Source organism: Ovis canadensis, chromosome 4 (assembly GCF_042477335.2).
Source record: "Ovis canadensis isolate MfBH-ARS-UI-01 breed Bighorn chromosome 4, ARS-UI_OviCan_v2, whole genome shotgun sequence".
Taxonomy (NCBI): domain Eukaryota; kingdom Metazoa; phylum Chordata; class Mammalia; order Artiodactyla; family Bovidae; genus Ovis; species Ovis canadensis.
In genome coordinates, this window is record NC_091248.1 from 26,975,768 (window position 1) to 27,001,488 (window position 25,721).

At 43.5% G+C, this 25,721-nt stretch overlaps 1 protein-coding gene across 1 annotated transcript in view; it reads right to left on the reverse strand.

The window, feature by feature from the left end:
- The window catches only part of PON1 (paraoxonase 1), a 33,303-nt gene extending 9,295 nt beyond the window's left edge, over positions 1-24,008 (reverse strand). Inside the window, exons 1-5 of the mRNA XM_069587467.1 lie at positions 23,688-24,008; positions 12,094-12,164; positions 10,318-10,373; positions 8,931-9,099; positions 5,890-6,016 (exon numbers count right to left, since the gene is read on the reverse strand). Coding sequence (XP_069443568.1) covers positions 5,890-6,016; positions 8,931-9,099; positions 10,318-10,373; positions 12,094-12,164; positions 23,688-23,761 — 497 coding nt within the window. The 5' untranslated portion in view covers positions 23,762-24,008. The remainder of the gene's footprint in view (positions 1-5,889; positions 6,017-8,930; positions 9,100-10,317; positions 10,374-12,093; positions 12,165-23,687) is intronic.
- Between the last annotated feature and the right edge of the window lie 1,713 nt (positions 24,009-25,721).

Consider the following 25,721-nt stretch of genomic DNA (forward strand, 5'->3'; position numbering starts at 1 on the left):
CAATGGAGCCTGTGCAACAACTGGTACAGCCCAGGATTATGTGCAATCAGTCCCGCCTACACAACCCTCCAAGACAGTAATCACCCGAGGAAACCCTAAGAGGTCATTACAGCAATGGAACAGAAAAAACCTATTAACTGTATCGTGGAAAAAAGTGCTCTGGGGTGTGTGTGTGTGTGTGTGTGTGTGTGTGTATAGACAGACTAAACTCTACAGACATTAAATTAGTCCAGGAATCATTATCCAGGCCACATTTGTTTATGCTCATATAGAGCAGTTCAAGGCAGCACCAGGCAGTGGGAGAAAACCCAGCAATCTTGAGACTCGCATTTTAGTTACAGCTATGCTACATGGAACAACAGACTGGTTCCAAATCGGGAAAGTACAAGGCTGTACATTGTCACCCTGCTTGTTTAACTTATAGGCAGAGCACATCATGTGAAATGTTGGGCTGGATGAAGCACAAGCTGGAATCAAGATTGCCAGGAGAAATATCAATAACCTCAGATATGCAGAGGACACCACCCTTACGGCAGAAAGTGAAGAACAACTAAACAGCCTCTTGATGAAAGTGAAAGAGGAGAGTGAAAAAGTTGGCTTAAAACTCGACATTCAGAAAACTAAGGTCATGGCATCTGGTCCCATCACTTCATGGGAAATAGATGGGGAAACAATGAAAACAGTGAGAGACTTTCTTTTCTTGGGCTCCAAAATCACTGCAGATGGTGAGTGCAGCCACGAAATTAAAAGACACTTACTCCTTGGAAGAAAAGCTATGACTAACCTAGACAGAGACATTACTTTGCCAACAAAGGTCCATCTAGTCAAAGATTTGGTTTTTCCAGTAGTCATGAATGGATGTGAGAGTTGGACCATAAAGAAAGCTGAGCACTGAAGAAATGATGCTTTTGAACTGTGGTGTTGGAGAAGACTCTTGTGAGTCCCTTGGACTGCAAGGAGATCCATATTCATTGGAAGGACTGATGTTGAAACTGAAACTCCAATACTTTGGCCACCTAATGCAAAGAACTGACTCACTGGAAAAGACCCTGATGCTGGGAAAGATTGAAGGCAGGAGGAGAAGGGGAAAACAGAGGATGAGATGGTTGGATGGCATCACTGACTCAATGGACATGAATTTGAGTAGGCTCCAGGAATTGGTGATGGACAGGGAAGCCTGGCGAGCTGCAGTCCATGGTGCTGTAAACAGTCAGACACGACTGAGCGACTGAAATGAACTGAACTGAACTGCTACTATTAGCTGTGTGATCTAGGGAAAGTTAATCATTTAGCATGCCAGGGCCTCAGTTTACTTATCTGTTTAAAAAAAAAAAAAAAAAAGGAGGAGATGGACTGGTCTATCTTCCAGACTTACAGGGTCACTTTCAGCTGTAAAGTTTCATGATTCTAACCAGAGTGAAACATCCATGAGCGAGAACACTCAGAAATAGGATGTGGTGGCATTTTTTTTTGCTGCTGTTGTTCTGATTTTGATTCTCTCTGTGTTACTGAAAATCTAAGCTATATAAGTCTATTTTTCTGCTTTAATAGGTACAACAGTGAGCACATAAGTGAGTCATTCTGTGCTGATTGAGGTGACAGAAGTTCCTCTGGGCCATTATCCAGGACGGAATTATCTCAGCTCCACTGCGGAGGGCGTCATGGCCCAGCACATCAGCTCTGATGCCGACCCAGGCTCCTGGGCATCTTTGATAAGCATACAGAGCCTCAGTTTTCTCATCTGCAAAGAGAGGTTAAATGATTTTCCCAAAGTCATACAACTCATTAGCATAAGACTAAGGGTCAGCAGCTTCATGTGTGGCGTCGCAGTGAGAATGACAATGAGACAATGCCTGCCGTCTGCTCTGCAGTGAGCCTGCCACTCACAAAGCCTCCATCAATGGTAACCACTGTTCCTATATGAGAAAGGGGGTCTAGGGATTTAGGATTAGTCTGTATGGGCTTCAGGCAGAAGCCTGCAAAGATGGGGTTTTTTTCTTTTCTTTTTTAAAGGCAAATGTATGGAATTAGTATTTTTTTAACCCTTTGCTGTTTTTCATTTTAAAAAGAGAGCAGAGCAGAAAGGTTTAGAGTCATAGCTTTGAAATCTGATGGGCTCCATTTGAATCCTCCATTTATTGCTTGTTCTCAACGTGGTATGCGGCCATGCCCTGTCAGTATGCTCTGAGCCTGTCCCTATTTTGGAAGGTTGGGGTATGAATAAAATGAAATAACAAATCAAAGACCTTGGCACAATGCCTGGCATATAGTACATGATCAGTGATGACCAATAATATTCTAATTAATAACCTGTTCTGTTATGATAGATTAGTCATTGGAATAGTAACGCTATTCCGTTGCTGTTGTTGTATTAGTCGCTCAGTTGTATCTGACTCTTTGTGACCCCATGTACCATGGCCCGCCAGACTCCCCTGTCCATGGAATTCTCCAAGCAAGAATCCTGGAATGGGTTGCCATTCCTTTCTCCAGAGGATCTTCTCGACCCAGGGGTCAAACCTGGGCCTACCCACAGTGCAGGCAGATTCCTTACCATCTGAGCCACCAGGGAAGCCCATTAATGCTATAGACAGCCACATAAACAACCATCGAATACAAAGAGGAAAATATACACGGCTAACCCTTGGGTTGGGGGAGCAGAATTTTAGTTAATTGTGATACTAACTATAGTTTGGTTCTGTATTGCCAAAGATCAATGGATTTGCGATTGCAAGTAGTCATGTACGGATATGAGAGTTGGACCATAAAGAAGGCTGAGCACCGAAGAACTGAAGCTTTCAAACTGTGGTGCTAGAGAAGACTCTTGAGAGTCCCTTTGACAGCAAGGAGATCAAACTAGTCCATCCTAAAGGAAATCAACCCTGAATATTCATTAGAAGGACTGATGCTGAAGCTGAAGCTCCAATACTTTGGCCACCTGATGGGAAGAGTTGACTCATTGGATAAGACCCTGAAAAATGCTGGGAAAGATTGAGGGCAGGAGGAGAAGAGGGCGACAGAGGATGAGATGGCTGGATGGCATCACCAACTCAGTGGACATGAGTTTGAGCAAACTCCAGGAGATAATAAAGGACAAGGAAGTCTGGTGTGCTGCAGTCCATGGGGTCACAAAGAGTTGGACACGACTTAGTGATTGAACAACAACAACAAAAGAAAAAAGAAAGCCCTAACCCTAGGAAATTGGACAAAACTAAGATTTCCAAGGTTAAATGGTAAAAGAAAGAAAATAAGTTTCACTATTTCATAGCGACTCAGAGCAGAAGCTCCAGACTCAGGCTCCAGACTCCAGGATTAAAATTCCAGTGTGTCATTTACTGACAGTGCCCCCCGAAGCAGTGTCCCCAGGCTTCATTTGTTTTAAATTTAATATGGTATAGTAGTAAAACCTAATTAAGAACATTCTTGTAAAAAGCTGATGAAATAATCTGTTAAATTGGCTATTGCACCACCTGAGTTATAGCGGAATCTCATTCAACTTTTATTCTCACCATCATTTCTACCATTAGTCCGGCTTCTCTAGTCCACACACTTTGCCCTAATTTAGATCTCGGTATTTGGCACAGTCTCCAGACACTCGATGTCCTCATTCTCTTTCCAAAATATATTTGTTGAATGAAGGTATGAACAAACTCTCCCACCAAAAGCTGTTCTCTGGACTTTCACGCAGATGAAGACCTGGGCGGTAGTTTGTAATGGTCACCAACTGGCTAATTTGCCTTCATCCAGTAACCTGATTTCTTGCAGTCTCAATTTCCTCAGCTTCAGCCCCATCGGGTAAGGCAAGAGAGGGAGGACCCCCTGGTAACACTGAGCAGGTGCTCTGCTACATGGTTTAAAAGAAATCCAGATTTACACATTCTGAGATAATTGAGTTCTGCAGGTAAATTATTCAAATAGAGGTTAAGAATCTAAAAAGACCATAATGATTAGAGGATAAAAACTGTGCGGGAAGATAGTGTCAAATTATTTTCTGAAATCCATCATTACCTCATAAATAGGGCTTCCCTAGTGGCTCAGCAGTAAAGAATCTGCCTGCGATGCAGGAGACGTGAGTTCCATCCCTGGACTGAGAAGATCCCCTCGGGAAGGAAACCACAACACACCCAAGTATTCTTGCCTGCAGAATCCCGTGGACAGAGGAGCCTGGAGGGCTACAGTCCACAGGGTCGCAAAGAGTCAGACATGACTTAGCGACTAAACGACAACAAAGGCAAGTGAGGATGTCAGTTTTGTGTTGGGATCAGGGATCTGCGTGTGTTTCCTTCCTCTAGACGCTGTGCTGTGCAGGAAGCTGGGATGGAGCTGGCTGTTAACCACAGAGCTGCTGTTTCAGGAATCCTGTGCAAATGACCCGCAGGAGAAGCAGCGCTGGGAGGTCTTAGAGGCACGGGATCACAGATCTCCTCTTGGGTTTGCGTTTCTTAGAAACATGTACAATTACAACTTTCACTGTAAATATCAAGAACAGATAAGCTCAAGAGGTGAAATTTGTCCATGAAACCAGTTTGGGTTTGAGATACTAAGTCTGGTTCTGCAGAAGAGCCGAGTGCTTTCCTGGTAAAAGCATAAAGGAACATTCTCTGGGACGAGGAGGCGTAAACCAGCATCCAGCCAACCCGGGAAAGGAGGGAGGAAGAGGAGGGGTGTCTTCTCTGGAGCTTGAGTCCTCAAAAGTTTCTGCGGATGAACATCTATCTGGGGGAGTTTATGCTCATCAGAAAGGAGAGTCGCCCTCATTTACAGTCTATGGGAACTTGGATAGAATTTGGATCCTACTGTTATGTGAAAACTGTATAAATCTTAATTGTGTTGAATTGGCTCATGGTGCTTTCCAGGTCTACTATACCCTTCTACTTTTCTGTCTGTTCATGTTATTAATTTTTGAGAGTTTGATATTGACACTCCAACTAAAAGTCTTAATTTACCTACTTAAAAAATAATTGTATTAATAATATACAGTGAAACTATATGTAACTTTCAGTTGAGTTCAGTTCAGTCATTCAGTCATGAATGGACTATAGCTCACCAGGCCTCCCTGTCCATTACCCACTCAAACTCATGTCCATTGAGTTGGTGATGCCATCCAGCCATCTCATCCTCGGTCGTCCCCTTCTCCTCCTGCCCCCAATCCCTCCCAGCATCAGGGTCTTTTCCAATGAGTCAGTTCTTCACATCAGGTGGCCAAAGTATTGGAGTTTCACCTTCAGCATCAGTCCTTCTAATGAACACCCAGGACTCATCTCCTTTAGGATGGACTGGTTGGATCTCCTTGAAGTCCAAGGGACTCTCAAGAATCTTCTCCCACACCACAGTTCAAAAACATCAATTCTTTGGTGCTCAGCTTTCTTTATAGTCCAACTCTCACATCCATACATGACTACTGGAAAAACCATAGCCTTGACTAGACAGATCTTTGTTGGCAAAGTAATGTCTCTGCTTTTGAATATGCTGTCTAGGTGGGTCATAACTTTCCTTCCAAGGAGTAAGTGTCTTTTAATTTCATGACTGCAGTCACCATCTTCAGTGATTTTGGAGTCCCCCCAAAATAAAGTCTGCCACTGTTTCCCTATCTATTTGCCATGCAGTGATGGGACTGGATGCCATGATCTTAGTTTTCTGAATGTTAAGCTTTAACTAACTTTCGTCTCCTGTAAATGTATTATCATACTTTCATAATTTAAAAAATAAGAAAGAGGGAAAAGGGTATTCGAAGAGCAATAAATGAAATTAAAATAAAATTTTAAAAAAGAAAAAGGAGAGTTGCCATTATCCCCCCACCCCACCCTCCACCCCTGCCAAAAGGAAACACTAAAAGTAGACACACCATCCCCCAGTGTTAAAGGAAAATAGGAATATGACATATCTCAGTACTTAGGCAGAAGTTCATGTCTGATGGTTTTCAGATGCAAAAGCGACTTTTCTTCTTCTTGAAATTTAAACAACTCAACCGTGGACTTAAAATCTGGATGGCTCACCACCAGCAGGTACACAGTATTATCTGAGAAGAGATTAAAAACAAAAATCGAAACATTAACCGAGCTCTCAGCTGTCAGCTCTGTCTCTAAAAAGCAATTTCTACCCACCTCCAACCAGTACTTAGGATGTCAGGCAGATGGAATATTTTCATCTCTTTGTAGAGAGAAGCGTTTGTGATTGCTCCAGAGAAAAATGGCTAAAGGAAGACCTGGTGACAGTCTAAAAACCACCAGACTCCACAGGGGGAAAAAAGTCCTCAACTTTAGAATGAGCAGCCCTTGACACTAAAACTCCAAAGAGCTTATTAAGCTTTCTGCTGCAAATGGTCTCAGCAAGATGTAGCGCTGAGATAAAAGCGATAAAAGATGAGAAGAATATCAATAAGAGAAGGTGTGCTCAGGTGTAATTTACACAGCGTGAGATGATAAATTCCATAAAAAGAGCACCTGAGAGATAATATCAAAGGGATTTAGCTTCCAGGAGTCGGTGCAACTCTGCGGCATGAAAGAGACCAGTGTAAGTGGTCAAGAAGGAGTGATCAGATGTTAGACCATAGTCTTTGCCTTCGGAAGCAGTGCATCTTTGGAAAGCTTTGACGTGACCAAATTGGTGTTTAAAGGAAAATAGTGTCATGTTTAGGAGGCTGAATGGAAGAAATCTGAACAGAAAAGCCAGCTATGAGACTTCCCATTAGGCCCCTTGCCAAGCAGATGTTTATTTTAATTGGTGTTAAGTGCTACAGAAGGAAAATAAAACCAGATAAAGGGATGCAGAGTAATGAGATGTTTTGTTCACAGGAGTCAGGCGAGTTCTGAGAAGATGATGTTAAAGCAGATACTGAAATGAAATGAGAGACTGAACTATAAGAATATCTGGGGAAAGGGTGTTCTAGGTGGAAGCGAGAGAAGGTGCAAAGGGCCCGAGGCAGGAGCTTAGCTGGAGGTTGTAGTTGGAGTAGAAGTGACTGAAAGAGTGGGAGGATTAAAGCCACAGACACAGGAATCCAAGTTAGTCTTGCAGGGCTTAGGGTGAGGCTCCAGCGCTTACTTACAGGGGCTTTCAACCAGGGAGTATATGACTGTGGGTAGAGCAGTCATCCAGACAGGTGGAACGAAGGGCTAGATCAGGAGGACGCCGCTTCTCTCCACATGCCTGGATTACTGCTATACCTATAGACATGTTACTCCTTGGTTGAAAGTCCCCTGGAAGTAAGCCCTGGAGCCCCACCCTACTGACAGGAAAAGGCAGGAAAGGATATGAGAGGAATTTAACAGGAAGTACCAAAAGTCCCTGATGATGGCTGAGGAATATGGGAAGTGGAAATCAACCATAAGCGAGGATTAAAACCCAGATTCATGTCTTGCACAGCGGAATCCACCTCTAGGAATTTATCATAAGCAGTCACAGAAGCTACATGCATATGAATGTTTATTCTGGCATTCGCTTTCAACGAGCATAAAGGTGGGAACAGGCTCAATATCCATCAACAGATGAACTGTATAATGGTTCTCCCATGCCACAGAATTCCAAACAGCCACTACAAAGCAGCTCTGAATGCACTGTCAGGGAAAGGAATCCATGAAGCAGTGTCTAACGCAAAAGTAATTTATATGAGGACCTGTATCATATTTATGTGGTTATTTTCCCTTTTCAACTCAAAAGAGCATGCACACACCCCACATCCTATTTCTTTGCACTTACAATATTTTAAAAATAAAATATGTTAATAAATCAGTGAAGAGATCACTGAAAGGGAAATACATATGTATGTATATAAATTTCAATAGATATATATATGGAAGAAGGGAAGTCACGTGGAGTAAACATGAAAAAGGGAAGATAAGAGGATGAAGAATTACTTTTTAACATTTTGAGTTTAATTTGGCTATAGGTGTTGTGTTAGTCACTAAGTTGTGTCCGACTCTTTGTGACCCCAAGGACTGTAGCCCACCAGGCTCCTCTGTCCATGGAATTCTCCAGGCAAGAATACTTGAATGGGTTGCCATTCTCTTCTCTAGGGGATCTTTCCAACCCAGGTAGTGAACCCAGATCTCCTGAGGGTCCTGCATTGTAGGCAGATTCTTTACCACTAAGTGGACAACAGTATAATAGGAGGGAAGGAAGGAGGGGAAGAGCTGCGAGAGGGAGTTTCTTAATAAGGACATTGCTGGTGGCTTTCAAGGCAGCAATTTTAGTCCCCCCGTTGCAGAAAAGTCTGCAAGGACCAAGGAAGGGATTGTCTGATGGAGGCCATGGGGATAGGCGTGGTTCTCAACCCTGGTCTTACATTCTTATCTGCTGGAGAGCTTGTAACAAGCACTACCACTCAAGCCTCCCTCAGACCAACTGAATCAGAATATCTGGGGCTGGGGCCTGGGCATCAGGCTTTTTAAGACTCTCTAGGTGCTGGTGTGCACAACCAGGGTTGAGAATTAATGTAGAGACCAAGGCAATGGCTGCAAAAAGAAGGGAAGAAATCAGAGGAAAGCATAATGGATGGGGCAATTTGTCAAACTGTGGAGAAACTGAAGACAAACAAAGGAACCAGTGGGTAGCGACGCATTGAAGGTGACTGGCGGTGGATCTCTAGGCTGCAGGTGTCTGCTGTTGTAAACACCTGGATCTGTATAATTGTTTAAAATGGAAAAACTCATTCCTATTAGGGCTGAATATTATTACTATGGTAATTATAGGGATTATGTGAATGTTGCTATTTTTAAAAATTAGGTGATTTGCAAATCTCAAGTATTTTAGCATTCTGAAGGATTTACATGGTTATGTTTTGTTTAATTCATCTAGGAGGTAAGTTTAAAACCCAGAGTGAGAGCATGATTCATGACTGTACTTTAGTTGGATGAAAAGAAATATTCATTCATTAACATTTTTCTATTTTTTTTAAATTTGGTTTTCTTTTTACTAGACATTGAATTCGTTACCTTCATCTGTGAATGTGCTGATGCCATGAGGGTTAAATGAAGACGCATCAAAGTTACTTCCAGTCATCTTCAGTTCCAACACTGTAGGATCCTCTTCGTTCATGTCCATCAGAAGTATTTTTCCAGGCTTATCAGGTTCAAAGCTTTTTACTCCAGGATATCGTAATCCCTTATAAAATAACAGAGGAGAAAACATTACAAATACTTTACTTTTTACTGTACAAATACTTTAAATGCTGATGGAGGTGGTAGACAGCACATGGGTTCAGCACCGTCTGGTTCAGGCTGCAAGCCACATGGCAAGCCTACCTGCTGGCTTGTGCAAGCAGCTCTTGGGGGTCTCTGGAAGTCACATGCTCCCAGGCGACCCCACATAATGGGTACAGACCCTTCCATCACCAGCTGCAAAGCATGTGGGCTGAATATCACAGCTACCAACCCATGATGACGATTAAAAAAAAATAAAGAGCAGACGAAAGAGGCATTTACTAACAAGCTTCAGTAATATAAGCAAGGAACACAGAAGAACATGGGTTATGGATCGTCCCCTGGAAGGTTTCATGGAAGCATCTCAGAAACAAAGGTTTAGGGTTGGGGTCTAATCACTCCAGGGAGAAACTCCTTCCTTAGCTTGAAGGTAGAACAGCGCAGCTACTATTTGTTTTAGATAGTGGGGTCCTGTGTAAGATTTAATTGAAATTTACATTCTTTTGCTTAAAAAAAAAGTTTGTAAGACACCTCTTCAGAGGACGATCAGTCTTCATAGGAGAAAACTGGATTAAATAAATTACAACAGGCAGCAAAGGATTTTCAGTGGCTGGATGACTTGAATACTGTATTCTATCAATTCTGTTATCCTTCATGAGGGTGATGACTTTTGTTTTTGAGCTTTATCAGGGGGCTTTTCTTTCCAAAAGTTTGGAAATTGTGGCATGACCTAGTAACATCTTAAAGTTAAAAGGCTTATTCCAAAAAGTGTAAAAAGAAGGATTAAAATCTAAATGATATGTGAGGGGGAACACGTGCACACACACACACACACACACACACACTCAAGTCAGTAGATATTTGAGTACACTGCTTATGTTCTTCAAGGAACAGACGGATGAATGGGAAGCCGTTCTTGAACTCACTGGACTCAAGTTGTCACAGTGGAAGATAAGGGAATACAGGAGCTCAGCGTATCCACAGGAATACAAACCTGCGTAGAACACACACGCTCATAATCGTAACACCAGTATGAATGTCTACACAGGTTGTTTTTTGAACCATATCACCGCTCATTTTATTTGAAGATGGGCATTGGTATAGAGAAGGCTGAAATGAAAGGCAAGCTGCTGGTCCTAGAAAATGGTTCAGAGCACAGGAAATGAAAGGCAACACTTACGGCGCTAAAGAAAGCGAGTCCATTGGGAAGTATCTCCAGGTCTTCAGCACCAGTTTCTTCAAAAAAGAGCACAGACAGCACAGATTGCTTAGATTGGTGCAGGAAGTTAGGGGGCCTTGTCTTCATCACTCCCAACTTGAAAATGGGGCCACATATTTAGTTCTTCTTTGATAGGTTCAGAATAAATCATTCTTTCCTTTATGTATTCAAATTGATTCATATGATTATTTAAAAATTTAGAGATTCATATAATAAAGTGTATTTAAAACTTACACTTAATAAATTTGTTTTAAGTTTATGAACTAGAACTTTTTCCTCGGAGTCTGAAATCTCTTAAAGTTCATGGAAATTCACTAAATGTACAAAAGGCATAGTAATTTGAAAATAGCTTGCAGTTTTTAAAGACACAGAATAAACTCCCCATATATGTTGACACCTAATCATTCCAAATCAAATAAACTCTTTGAAAAGCCCTATTGGAAACATAAGCAAATTTCAAATGCTTTGGTTAAAGTGAGGATACATTTCATATTCTGAATATGCCTTTACAAACATCAATAAATAACTCACCAAGTTAGTTATGCTTTAAATACATGTAAATTTTTTGAATTTCAATCAATCTCAAGACATATGTGATTTTTTATTTGGTATTAATTTTAGTGGAGATGTTCATTTTACAAATATCCAGTGATATTTAATATCAATATCATGCTTGTTTTCTAGAAAAAAAGATTGCAATATAAGATATCTGACCAAGGTAATTGATGCTATCTGCATAAAATCATGTGGTCTAGCCTTTCTAACCACAACTGAGATAAATGATTCTAAAAAAGCAAACCCTCAAACAACAAAAGCATGAATGTCAAACAAGTTGTTTTCAAATAACAAAGCTGGTTGGTTGAAACCAGATGGGGACTTGAGTCCTCCAACCCTCCCTGTTGGCTGTCTACCAGCTTCTGTTACCCCGTCCTTTTCATCTTTGCTGAGGGGCCTGCCTCCCACAGAGGAGGCCCTCTAATTACTTTCCCAGCTTCCTTTGCAGCTAGGGCACCAGCCCGTTGTCTAGCTCTGACTAATGAGATCTGAGGGGAAATCTACTGAGAGCTTCTGGGAAAATTTTGCCTCCCAGATATTAAAAGAGAAATGTATAAGGAGAAGGCCTGCGGTGCTGGCAAAGGTGTGCGAGGCCTTTATAAACATTTACCCTTTACTCATTACTCTTTCCCCTTCTGTCCCTCCTCTGCCAGCTGTTCAGGTTATATTACCATAAAATCAAATGCTTCCTGACCATTGTTTCTGCTAAATGAACCAAACAAAAACAAATAATCAAAAAGCGGTCAGACCCCTTGATGACAGGTTGGTAGAGCTGAAGGTCAAGTAATCTGGTATTTACAACTAACTATTGACTTGGGGGCTTCCCTTGTAGCTCAGTCAGTAAAGAATCTGCCTGCAGTGCAGGAGACCTGGGTTTGATCCCTGGGTTGGGAAGATCCCCTGGAGAAGAAATGGCAACCCACTCTAGTACCCTTGCCTGGAAAATCTCATGGACAGAGGAGCCTGGTGGACTGCAGTCCATGGGGTCGCAAAGAGTCGGGCTTGACTGAGTGACTAACACGACTAACACATTGACTTGGTAATCCTGTCCTGGCGAGTAGTTTCATTTTTGAACAGAATTAAATAGGTGTATTAATCAAATAACTCACAAGGTAATACTTCAAGTGGAGTATTATCAGATACTTATGCATTTGGTAATACTTCCTCCTCTCTAATGCTTACCTATTCCTTTTATTAATTTACAGTTAGGAAGTTCTACCGATTTTACTTCTCGGGAAGCGTTCATTCTTGCTCTGGAAGAGAAAGAAAAAAAAAGGAATAAAATATGCATAAAACAATCCAGAAATTTAACTAAGCTGCAAAAGTAAGTAGCCAGTAACATTCTCCTTAACCAAACTTTGCCCGGGTTTCAACCCCAGGGTTAGTTGTCCCTGAGCGATTCTGTCAGACCAGGCCTGGGCCAGACGCACGGGGCCCCTGGGCACAACGTTTAGTGTGTATTTACCAGAGGCGGGTAGACGTGCTGTGTGCTCAGTTGTGTCCGACTCTCTGTGACCCCGTGGACTGCAGCCCACCAGGCTCCTCTGTCCATGGGATTCTCCAGGCAAGAGTACTGGAGTGGGGTGCCATCCCCTCCTCCAGGGGCTCTTCCTGACTCAGGGATTGAGCCCGCATCTTTTAGGTCTCCTGTTGGCTGGTGGATTCTTTACCACTACACCACCTGGGAAGCCCTGGGTGGATACACAAAGATGCGCAGTGTCCTTTCAGGGCTTGGTTCCTTTCAGAACAGAAACTATTTCATCACCCATGTTAGGAGCCCTAAGTGGACGTTTGGGTTAAATAACAACCTGGGTCCAATTGATTCCATTTGATGTTTTAGAGCTGCTGACAGGCCATCTGCCCAGTGTGGCCCCAAAGCCTGGACTGGGCGCCTGATTTCAGGTGTGTTACTTGAAAAATGCAGGTGTGCTTAAAGGATTTATAGCTTCAGAAAATCCTACCCAAGGCCAGCATATTTAAAGGCATCGCACGCACACATGCTTGCACACACACAGCACACACACAGCACACACACACACACACAACAGTAAAGCGGGATGCATGAACTTCCTGGGGGACATCTGAGTGAATGACCAAGGGAAAAAGAACAGCGGTGAGAAGGAGGCACCAGCAGGCTGCCTGCGCACGTAGCACAGAACTGTTGAGCTGTTGACGTGGCATTTGAGAGAAAAGGACCACAACATTAGCTCAGCCAAGAGACTTACACAATAAACATTTTTTCTGAGCACTAAGGATAGTGTGCTGCAGTTCATGGGGTCGAAAAGAGTCCAACACTACTTAGTGATTGAACAGGGACAACAATGATACAATATAGTCAGAGTGAGTAGCAATGCTTATCCAACCAGCCCTAGAAATCTTATTTGACTAAAGATAGGCGGAGAAGTCCTCTCATAGAAGGAAGAGGATGGGTGAAGGGGTGACTAGACACTTTGAATAAAATTGTTAACAGCCTGGTATAAAATAACACGAATTTGGCGGTGACTGATCTTCCATCTTTTCATTCAGAAAAAAAGTGTAGCATGTTCCCACTAGTCCTACTACTATGCTATTAGCTAGCATTTTCACCCTCTAATAGGGTCTGAGCTTAAGAGGCTAGCAGTGAGCTCTAGAAATCAGTTTTGTTAAAGAGCCTCAGTTCATTATTGGCATGGAGTAGAGATTTACCAGTCTGAATGCTTCAGATGCAGAGGTGAAGGCACAGATGAGGAAAGCCTGGCTGCAAGGAGAGGGCGGTCCCTGAATGATGGACATGAACTTGGAAAGCAGACTTCAAAGGCAAGTTGGGATCTGCCTCCATGACTGAGAAACAAACAGGTATTCCAACAATGGAAATTTGACATATAGTCACAAAAGTTTGCAGTAAATAAATAAAAGGGAAACTTTGGAGCTTTATCAACTTTTCAGACTAAGACCCACATTAGGAAAAGCATTTTATTTGGTGGAAACACACAGCACACCACACACATACCTGAAACAAAGTTTGTGAAAGGATACTTCCCCTAATCAATGCGATATGTTCTTAACGTTTCTATTCAATTCTGTTTCATTTATTTAAAGATAATGATAATACAAAAGAACCCCACAAATAATGGTGAGGGTTTGGGAAAAAAAGGAACAATATTTCAGATGTTCAGGCTGGTTTTAGAAAAAGCAGAGGAAGCAGAGATCAAACTGCCAACATCTGCTAGATCATGGAAAAAGCAAGAGAGTTCCAGAAAAACATCTACTTCTGCTTTATTGACTATGCCAAAGCCTTTGACTGTGTGGATAACAATAAACTGTGGAAAATTCTGAAAGAGATGGGAATACCAGACCATCTGACCTGCCGCTTGAGAAACCTGTATGCAGGTCAGGAAGCAACAGTTAGAACTGGACATGGAACAACAGACTGGTTCCAAATAGGAAAAGGAGTACGTCATGGCTGTATATTGTCACCCTGCTTATTTAACTTCTATGCAGAGTACGTCATGAGAAATGCTGGGCTGGATGAAGCTCAAGCTGGAATCAAGATTGCCAGGAGAAATATCAATAACCTCATATATGCAGATGATACCACCCTTATGGCAGAAAGTGAAGAACTAAAGAGCCTCTTGATGAAAGTGAAAGAGGAGAGTGAAAAAGTTGGCTTAAAGCTCAACATTCAGAAAACTAAGATCATGGCATCCGTTCCCATCACTTCATGGCAAATAGATGGGGAAACGGTGGCTGACTTTCTTTTTCTGGGCTCCAAAATCACTGCAGATGGTGACTGTAGCCATGAAATTAAAAGACACTTACTCCTTGGAAGGAAAGTTATGACCCACCTAGACAGCATATTTAAAAGCAGAGACATTACTTTGCCAACAAAGGTCTGTCTAGTCAAGGCTATGGTTTTTCCAGTAGTCATGTATGGATGTGAGAGTTGGACTATAAAGAAAGCTGAGTGCCGAAGAATTGATGCTTTTGAACTGTGGTGTTGGTGAAGACTCTTGAGAATCTCTTGGACTGTAAGGAGATCCAACCAGTCCATCCTAAATTCGATCACTCCTGGGTGTTCATTGGAAGGACTGATGTTGAAGCTGAAATTCCAATACTCTGGCCACCTGATGCAAAGAGCTGACTCATTTGAAAAGACCCTGATGCTGGGAAAGATTGAAGGCAGGAGGAGAGGGGGACGACAGAGGATGGGATGGTCGGATGGCATCACCAACTCAATGGACATGGGTTTGGGTGAACTCCGGGAGCTGGTGGTGGACAGGGACGCCTGGCGTGCTGCAGTTCATGAGGTTGCAAAGAGTCAGACACAGTGAGTGAGAGACTGAACTGAAATGATTCCACTGTTGGTGGGAATATAAATTGGTACAGCCACTGTGGAAAACAGTATGGAAGTTCCTCAAAAGACTAAAAGAACTACCATATGACCCAGCAATTCCACAGTTGCATATATGTACAAAGAAACTGAAAACACTAGTTGAAAAGATACATGCACCCCAGTGTTCATAGCAGCATGATTTACAATAGCCAAGATATAGTCAAGATACAGAAGCAACCTAAGCACACCAACAGATCAGTGGATAAAGAGGTAATGTGTATATGTGTGTGTGCATATGTGTATATGTGTATATGTGTGTGTGCATGTATGAATTTTACACAGTCATGGAAAACTAATGAAATTTTGCCATTTTCAACAACATAGATGGAGCTGGAAGGTATTAGGCTTAGTGAAATGTCAGGCAGAGAAAGACAAATACTGTATATTATCACTTACATGTGGAATCTAAGAAATCAGTGAATGAATATAACAAGAGAGAAACCGACTCATAGATACAGAGAACAAACTAGTGGTTACCAATAGGAGAGGGAGGTGGGGAGGGGCAATATAAGGGCAGAAGATTAAGAGGTACAAACTGTTAGATATGAGAAAAATAAGCTACAAGAATATATTGTACAGCACAGAGAACATAGCCAATATTTCATAACTATAAATAGAGTATAATCTATAAAATATTGAAACACTATTCTGTATACCTGAAAGACTAATATAATATCGTAAACCAAATATATGCTAGTCGCTCAGTCATATCCAACTCTTTGTGACCCCGTGGACTGTAGCCCACAAGGCTCCACTGTTCATGGAGTTCTCCAGGCGAGAATACTGGAGCGGGTTGCCATTTCCTCCTCCAAAGGCTCTTCCCACCCCAGGTATCAAACCTGGGTCTCCCACATTGCAGGCAGATTCTTTACCATTTGAGTCACCAGGGAAGCTATACTTCAATTTTAAAAATAATAAAATTAAAATAAATAAATAAGGGCTGATCATACTTTACTAAATTGATTTTGTGATCCACCATTTGAAAACGTAGCTTTACAAAAAGCTTAGTGAATATGTACAGAGTGCCCCAGGGAACTCAAAAGACAGGTACAAGCGGTCATAATCAAGGACAATACAGAGAGTGACACAGAAAAAGGGAGTCAGTGACAAGCCATCAGTGAGTGGGTGAAGACTTGAGGAAATGCCAAGGATAGCCATATGAGCTTTTTAGAGTCAAAATCACACGGGCTTGCAAGGTTCAGTGCGTGTGATGTGTTCACAGAGGACAGACAAGAGCAGAAATGATTAGCCTCTACTCTTACTCAGGTTTCTCTCTCCTGGAAGCTGATCTCTAACCTGGAAAAGGCAGAATAATCAGAGCTAAAGGGAGCCAATTGTAGACAAGGAGGCATTCAGTCAGCACCCAGCTGCTTTTGGTTCAAATTTGTGGCCATGCGTGGGTGCCAAGTCTCTGCGTGACCCCATGGACTGTAGCTCGCCAGGCTCCCCTGTCCATGGGATTCTCCAGGCAAGAGTACTGGAGTGGGGAGCCATTCCCTTCTCCAGGGCATCTGCCTGACCCAGGGATTGAACCCGAGTCTCTCGTCTCCTGCATTGGCAGGCGGGTTCTTTACCACTAGCACCACCCAGGAAGCCCAAATCTCAACAGACTAATCATTGTTACTGTAGTTCAGCTACTTTAATTACTCTGCTTTAATCCTCAAACCTCTCCCTGAGGTACTGTTTTCCCTGTTTTACAGGTGACGAAGATTAAGTGGCTTTTCAAGTCTACGAAATTATGAAGTGGCAGAGCTGGGGTTGGAACCCAAGTATAAATGCAAAGATCACACTCAGTCCTCTGCCCAGCATAATTTACCAGTATTACTGCTTCCAAAAGCCTGGAAGAAATGCCAAAAGACAGCTCAGATTGTGTTACTATAATCCAGCTCATGTTCTTCTATTTTACTTTCAGTTATCAGGAAATATCTTGTCAAGGGCTTAAGTCCCAATGTTCCAGGTCTAAAGGACAAAGTTCAATCTTTGTGATGTGTTGCTGATTAATAAGCTGCTGGAGTCTGGCCAGAAATCACATACTCCCTGTTACGAACTATTCTTTGCAAATACATGCCACCTCCTTACAAAACAAAGTGAGAATCTTTAGCTTTGCATTAAGAAATCCATTTTAGAACTTTCCTTGGGGCCATATGTATCCTCACCGGTCTATCTTCTGCCACTGCACTCTCCTCATTCTTCAGTATTTCTTTACTGGGACTTCAGTTCAGTTCAGTTCAGTTCAGTTCAGTCGCTCAGTCGTGTCCGACTCTTTGCGACCCCCTGAATCACAGCACGCCAGGCCTCCCTGTCCATCACCAACTCCCGGAGTTCACTCAGACTCACGTCCATCAAGTCGGTGATGCCATCCAGCCATCTCATCCTCTGTCGTCCCCTTCTCCTCCTGCCCCCAATCCCTCCCAGCACTGGAACTTACTATCCTTAAAAAGAATAGAATTTAAATTTTTTTATGATTTTACTCGTTTGTTTTCTCTTTTTGCTGGGTCTTTGTTGCTCCTCTAGCAACAAAGGCTTTTTTCTAGTTGCAGCAAGTGGGGGCTTCTCATTGTGGTGGCCTCTCTTGTTGCAGAGCACGGGTTCCAGGGTGCGGTGGCTTTAGCGGTGGCAGCACAAGGCTCAGCAGTTGTGGCGCACAGGCTTAGTTGCTCCACGACATGTGGCATCTTCCTGCTCAGATCAGGGATCGAACCCATGTCTTCTGAACTGGCAGGCAGATTCTTACCACTGAGCCACCAGGGAAGCCCTGGAATTTGGATTTGAAATCAGGTGCCATGACACCAAGAATCCTTTTCTCGACATCACTTTCTCATGCAAGTTTTCCCTCCACCTAGTCTTTCCTGCTAATCCACCTGGAAGTTTCCTACTCACGACCAGTCTGTAACTCCTCCTGATCTTTCATGATAGGATTAGTAACCCCTTCATGTATCCTCACAAATCTTCACACATACATCTACAGAGTCTCTTTCCATGTTGTTTTATGGCAATCAGTTTGTAGTCTCATTGCTAACACTAAATTCTGAAATCTGTGACTGAATGCTGCATCCTAGTCTGTCCTGTGACTTTGCACAAGTACACGTGCAAGTAAAATGAAAGTACTTGGTAGATGTCTGCCGAATTGTTTTGTGGAATTAGCAGGCTAGTGCATCAGATGGAGAAGATGATGTTGGTTGCATTGATAGAGGAGGACCAGTGAATTATTTGTCCTTAACCTAGGGTCTCAGGGAGGTCCTACCACAACATATATTCAAATTTCACTCATTTAGTGGATCATTCATAGGTAGATTTTTGAGATAGCATATGGCAATAATAAAAAGTAACATTTACAAAGTATCTTTCATGGGCCGGATTTTATACATATACCTACTGTGATAGGTATTATGAGCCCATAATATTTAGGTGGAGAAACAGGCTCAAAATGGTAAAGTTGAGGCAGGCTGACACCAGGGACTCTTTGCTACAATGCGTGCACCTGGACAAACATCTCCCAGAGCAACAGAAGAAAAGCTATAAGGGACTAAAAAGAACTGTATGCATAAGGCAGTTGGAACAAATGATCAACAATATGATGCGAAAAGGACCAAAAATCCAACAGTCACTTATAAGTTGTCGGAGCAAAAGCAGGGTACTGCACATGATTCCTACAGACAGTTCCATCAAGCGGGTCGGCCAACCACCTAAGCCACCCCTGTGGCCTGACCACTGGATAGGCACCTACCCTCACCCCATTTAAGTGACCAGATTGCTTCCCAAGCAAGGAGCAAGCAAGGAAACCTGTTACTTGTTTTTACTCCCTCTGCTGCAGCACAAGTCCCAAAAAAACCCTTGCCTGAATTTCTCCTCTAACCTGTTATCAATTTCTGTTGATTAAAAAGCCCAAGAATCCAGGTCAGTAACAAAGTGACCTGAAGGCTGCAGAACTGAGGTCCAGCCCAGGTCTGCTGGAATCCTCCACTACCCTTTTCCCACTAGAGTGTGTTGCCTGCAGTGGGCACCGGGGTAGCAGAAATATTAACACTATTAATAAACGCTAGCTTTGCTGTCTCCTTGTAATAAAGAGTTTCACGCCTTACGTCCTGCTAAATTGCTTCAGTCGTGTCTCTTTGTGACCCTATGGACGGTAGGCTCCAGGCTCCTCTGTCCATAGGATTCCCCAGGCAAGAATACTGGAATGGGTTGCCATTTCCTTCTCCAGGGTATCTTCCCAACCTAGAGATTGAACCCTTGTCTCTTAAGTCTCCTGCATTTGGGACGCTGCTGCTAAGTCACTTCAGTCGTGTCCGACTCGGTGCGACCCCATAGATGGCAGCCCAGCAGGCTCCCCCGTTCCTGGGATTCTCCAGGCAAGAACACTGGAGTGGGTTGCCATTTTCTTCTCCAATGCATAAAAGTGAAAAGTGAAAGTGAAGTCGCTCAGTCGTGTCCGACTCTTCGCGACCCCATGGACTGCAGCCTACCAGGCTCCTCTGTCCATGGGATTTTCCAGGCAAGAGTACTGGAGTGGGGTGCCATTGCCTTCTCCGACTGGAGTGGCTAGCACCACCAATTTAAGAAATGAGGAAGTTGCCCCAGAGATGCATGTTCAACTTTCCTTACACCAGGGGGCACTGTTTCCATCGTCGTTCACTGGAAGTGCAGTGCGCCTGCGTAGTGAGCACGCTGCAAAACCTCAGCGGCCATCAGCACAGATGGGCGGGAAAGACTGCTAAGCCAAGGGAGCTCCCTTATTTCCTTCCTCTGTGCTGCTGTCACCTCAGAAGCATCTGGGAACCCCTCAAGGCACATCTAGTATCCGTCCACGAGTTCCGTCCTGCTCCAGGACTATAGGACTTCTTGTGAACCTGCCCCATACGCCACATCTCTGAGGGGAAAAAAGTTGTATCTCCTCTGAGGCTTCACCTCGACCTTGCTGCTGGTCTCAGCATATAATCTTTTCCCTTCGCTCCCTCGGACAGATTCATGATTTTCTCTGAAATTCAGAAACCTTATCTCTAAAATGGGGGTAAAGGTAATTTACTGATCCTCTAGGCTCTCTTCAGCTGGTTCTAAGTTGCGGGGAGAGGGGGGGCTGCAGGATTTGAATGTCCTTTTGAAACCGCACACCTCAGGTGGGAATTCGAACACAATCTTGCCTCACGTGGGGCAGGAGCCCAGGTGAACCTCATGTGAGACTCCAACCCCCAATCTTCTGACTGAAACCGTGCACCTAGTCTCGGGACTTAATGAAGTTCAGGAGAGGCAAAGTGAAAGGTAAGAAGTGGATTTATTAATATCCTTTGTATAGAAGTTGCCAGGCAATGGGGCGTGAGAGGATGGTCGTGTCTCAGGTTTCAGGCGAGCTCTTGAGAAAGTCTGCCAAGTGAGGGTGCTTGGCGCTGGGCAGGAAAGAAGGCAAGAGCGAGCCAGAGTAAAGGGAGGAGACACACAAGACTGAGGCAGAATGCGGGCATCTTGGAGGAGAAACACGCAGATTTCCTGGCAATTTCCCTTCCTCCCCCATCTGAGCTGCTTGAAGGCTCTACACCATCTTCCATCCATCCCCATAACCACCCATCCTGTTGTTTAGTTGCTAAGTCACATCTGACTCTGCAACCCCAAGGATTGTAGCCCGCCAGGCTCCTCTGTCCATGGGATTCCCCAGGCAAGAATACTGGAGTGGGTTTCCATTCTCTTTTCTGTGGCATCTGCTCCACCAGACATCAAACCTGTGTCTCTCGCATCTCCTGCATTGACAGATGGATTCTTTAGCACTGAACCACCCATCCTCCCAGCTGCCCATTATTCCTACTCGGCTCTCTGTTCGAGCCCTCTTTTTCATTCAAAAACCACAGGTCCACCGCATGGCCACTTTCTCTTCTCAGTCATCTGATTACAACCAGAAGTTAAAGGACTGAGGCTCCCTCCCCACGTGCTGGACTCAGGTGGAGAAAGTAAAACAGGGAGTTCTCACTCCAAACCAGACCTGGTCTTCCCACTGCAGCGTCCCCATGGCAAAGTGGTTCTGGGAGGCGACCTATTCACAGGTAAGGCTACCAAGGGGACTTGCAGACACTGACATTATGTTAAGCTATGACCATAGTGTACTTTGGTCCCTTCAGACAAATCACAGTCAGGCTCGGGGGCTCCAGAAACCTGCTGCCCAAGGCCAGACCTCAACTTCTCTTGAAATTTAAGTCTTGGTACAAATCAATGGTATAGAATAATTGGTCTCAAACTGTATCCCGGAGAGTTATACAGGTGGTACCAAGAAAGGGAGTAAAGGCTGTGGGCAAATAAGTCTGTGAAATGACAAAGCAAAATCATTTTGTGTATTTTGTTACTGAAGGACTTTTCAAAGTGTTTAGTGTGCCAGAATGCACTGTCAGTCTCTAGGAAAAGGCTATAATAGACATTTCCCAAATTTACTTTGTCTCAGTTCAGTTGCTTAGTTGTATCCGACTCTTTCCAACCCCATGAATCGCAGCACACCAGGCTTCCTGTCCATCACCAACTCCTGGAGTTCACTCAGACTCACGTCCATCGAGTCCGTGATGCCATCCAGCCATCTCATCCTTGGTCGTCCCCTTCTCCTCCTGCCCCCAATCCCTCCCAGCATCTGAGTCTTTTCCAATGAGTCAGCTCTTCGCATGAGGTGGCCAAAGTACTGGAGTTTCAGCTTTAGCATCATTCCTTCCAAAGAAATCCCAGGGCTGATCTCCTTCAGAATGGACTGGTTGAATCTCCTTGCAGTCCAAGGGACTCTCAAGAGTCTTCTCCAACACCACAGTTAAAAAGCATCAATTCTTCAGCGCTCAGCTTTCTTCACAGTCCAACTCTCACATCCATACATGACTACTGGAAAAACCATAGCCTTGACTAGATGGACCTTTGTTGGCAAAGTAATGTCTCTGCTTTTGAATATCCTATCTAGGTTGGTCATAACTTTCCTTCCAAGGAGTAAATGCCTTTTAATTTCATGGCTGCAATCACCATCTGAAGTGATTTTGAAGGAACCTATTTTTTATAGAGCATGTTTTGTGACTTGTGTGTGTTCCAAGGAACAAACTTGGGAAAATATTAATGCTGGCTCAAATAAGCTAAGACTTCATGTTGAGAGAGAAACTTTTTAGGGTAGTAGTGGTAAAGCTATACTTTATGTATATATGTATATATATATGCATTATACACACACATATAATGTATTTACATAAATGTATTAATATTATATATAATGCATAATGTATATAAGTATATATTCTTCTTTGACAACAAATAGTACCATGATTAGTGAAAATCCACAAATTAATTTTTACATGATTAAAAATCCCAAATCACTGTCTGTTTCTTACTTTTTTCTAAGTTTGTGATTCCAAAAGTAACCAACAATTAGAAAATCCCAATATTTACAAAAATGTATTCTGAATGAATGTATGTATGTTGCTAAACAGTCAACAGGGTCATATGATCTTTTTCTGAAAGTCCAAAATGTTCAGTTTGATTTTTAGTAATATTTTACTTCAAAGTCAATAACGTATGACCGATTAATCGTTAGGGTTAGGATGATCTCTAGACTTTGAACCCCTATTAAAAAGTTATTATGAAACACCGATACTTTCTTAGAACACTTTTCCCCCTTGTATAGTACTTAAAAATTTATAAAACCTTTAAGGGAAGCAGAACACTTCTAAGAAAGGCACTTTTCCCTTTAAGGGAAGCAGGACACATTTATTAAATACTTACTATATCCCAAGCACATTGTTGGGTGCTTCTTATATGAGGCTTTGGTGATGCAGTAGCCAACATACACTGATATTCATGAAAAATAAATGTGAGAGATCCTACAATGGAAGGGACACAGCAAGAACCCAGGACATCAAGGTCTGTCCTCTAACCCCTGACACATCTCCACTGCAGCAGGTGGCCATTCCTTCCTATCTGCTCCACTGCACAGGGGAGTTTTCTGACTCTCAGCGAGGCCTCAAACTGAGCATCTCCATGCTGGGAAGTTTTCTGCCACAGCCAGGCAACTGAGTCTGGAGCTTCTTCCCTAATTCTCACAATATCAGAGGCCCCCTCCAGTCTGGTTATTTATTTTGCAGCAAATCTGAGAAGTGAATCTGTAGCCAAGATACACCAGTATTTATGAAAAATTAATTGGTGTGTGACAACAGCTTGGCCACTCACACCAAGGGCAATCGCTTCCTTAACCTCCCTCCCAGGCCGTAAGCAAGGGTGATCAGGTGGTTGGGGAAAGTTGCATATTTATGAAATCGCTTTGGGATGTACATCCTGCACTTGCCTTCTGATTTTCTAAGAGCCTGGAGCCAGCTTGGGAGTGGAGGGTGAGGGGGAAGACTCCCGGGTCTGGCTAGTGGATAGGACAGACAGTACAGGGATGGGCTGCAGCCCAACTCACAGATAAGAAGACCGGTGATCCCTGAAGAATGCCAGCCCCAGTCCCAAGAGGGTGAGCACCAACAGCTTCGCCATGGCCTGGGACAGACGGCGGCAGGATGGATGGACGCACAGACGGGAGAAGGGGTGGAGACCCTGCGCGCCCGCACCCGCAGCCTAGGGCTGCTCTGGGGTTGGCCCCGCCCTCCCCACCACGGGGCGCAGCTCACCCCGCCCGCCCTGCCCCGGGACTGCGGGAACTTGGTTGGGGTCAGAGCCTGCAGCCAGGTGCTGCGCGCTCCCGAAACTTTAAAGAGAGAACTAGCTGCCTAGAGCGGGCAGAAAGGGGAGAATAGGCAGGTCGGAGGAAACGGAGAGCGGTGGGAAAGGAGAGCCAGGCTTTGAGGAACGCTCACTTTGTGCCAACAAGGTCCTAATCCTGTGACTCAGAGGGGTTCAGTAACTTGATCACTGTGACTCAGCCAGAAAGGGCACAAAAGGAAAGAAGGGCTGTGATTGGCACCTCTTAAGATACAAGTTTATTCTCCCCCAAGACTACCGCCACGTGGCTCCGTGAGACATCTGCACATCAAGCTTCTCTTTCAGCACCACTCATCACATGCCTCTCTAAGGTGTTCATTCATTCCAGACTCTTGGCTGACATTGAGTACCTGTTATGTGCCAGCAATCAGTAAAATATATCACTCTTGCATATGCTGTGGATAATCCGTGTTTGCATTATGGGGATTCACATCCTCTACGGAGAACAATAAAACAGGGAAAGGCATAGAGCAGGCATACTGAGGTGCCATTTAAGAAACGGATGTCCAGGGAGGCATCACTGATAAGGCGACTTCTGAGCAAAGCAGGGTAGGAAGTGCCTCTAACCTTCTGCCTTCTCTCCTGTTACCATGAATGAGACTTTCCTGTTCATGAGAGACCACCTCTTCTCTTTGCCCTGGGTTTCTTTTTTTTAATTTCCTTCTCAAGAATTTTGGTCCCAGTTACAGCTTCTCTCTTCTACAACATCTTCCTCTTCTCTGGAATATTGCCTTTAGATACAGGCATGCTTTAGGTTCACTTATAGTTTTCCGGGGAAAATACTCTGTGATCCCACATTTTAACTACCTACTGCTTTCTTTGCTGCTTCTGTAAGAAAGCACTGATAAAATCTCTTAGGCTTGTCGACAGTTGCTGCTTCCATTTTATCACCTCTTGTAACAGATTAACAATGGCCACAAATTCTTCGACACTCTTCCTGTTGAAAAGTGTGGTACAAGATCCCTCTTTTGACACTGGTGCTGTCTCTGTGAATGCCTTAATTTATAGAATGTAGTGGTGCTGTCCAAGTTTTTAGGCACAGCCTTAGAGACCAGGGGCTTCCATCTCTTGTCACTCAAACACTTACTCTTACATCTTGAGCTTCTGCTTAATAAATCTGACCACCTCACTGGTGTGTCCATATGAGAGGGTCTGAGCATGTGGAGAGGGAAAGTGGCCAGCTAAGGCCAGCCTTCTAGCTATCTCCAAGACAGTGGATACAACTGAAGCCTTTTTGGACACTTGAGACTTGTCCAGCCACCCAGAGAGTATCACTGAGGCATCCCAGTTGATACCCAGTTGATGAAGCAGAAGAATCAACCTGCTGAATCTTGCCCAAATTCCTTACTCACTGTGTGTAAACATAAGAAAATAAATTTTCGTTTGGCAACTGATTTTAGGAAGTATCTTTAACCTCCCATTCTCTACTTAACCATTCTAATAGAGCTTGTGTTCCTTCAGTTCAACCATAGAACTGTCTCTTATTAAACTACTCATAATATCTATGTTACCCAGCCCAGTGGTTACTTCTATGCTGTAATCGTACTCAACTTGTAGCCACAATGGGCACAAGTCACCACTTCCTTCTTTTTAAATACTTTCTCTTGTATCCATGACCCCACCCTATCCATCTTTCCTCTACTTTTCTGGTCTTCTCTGCAGGGTCCTCCTGTCATTGACCTCAAAATAATGAAGCCCTCGGACTAGTTTTGAGATATCTTCTCTTTCTGCATTC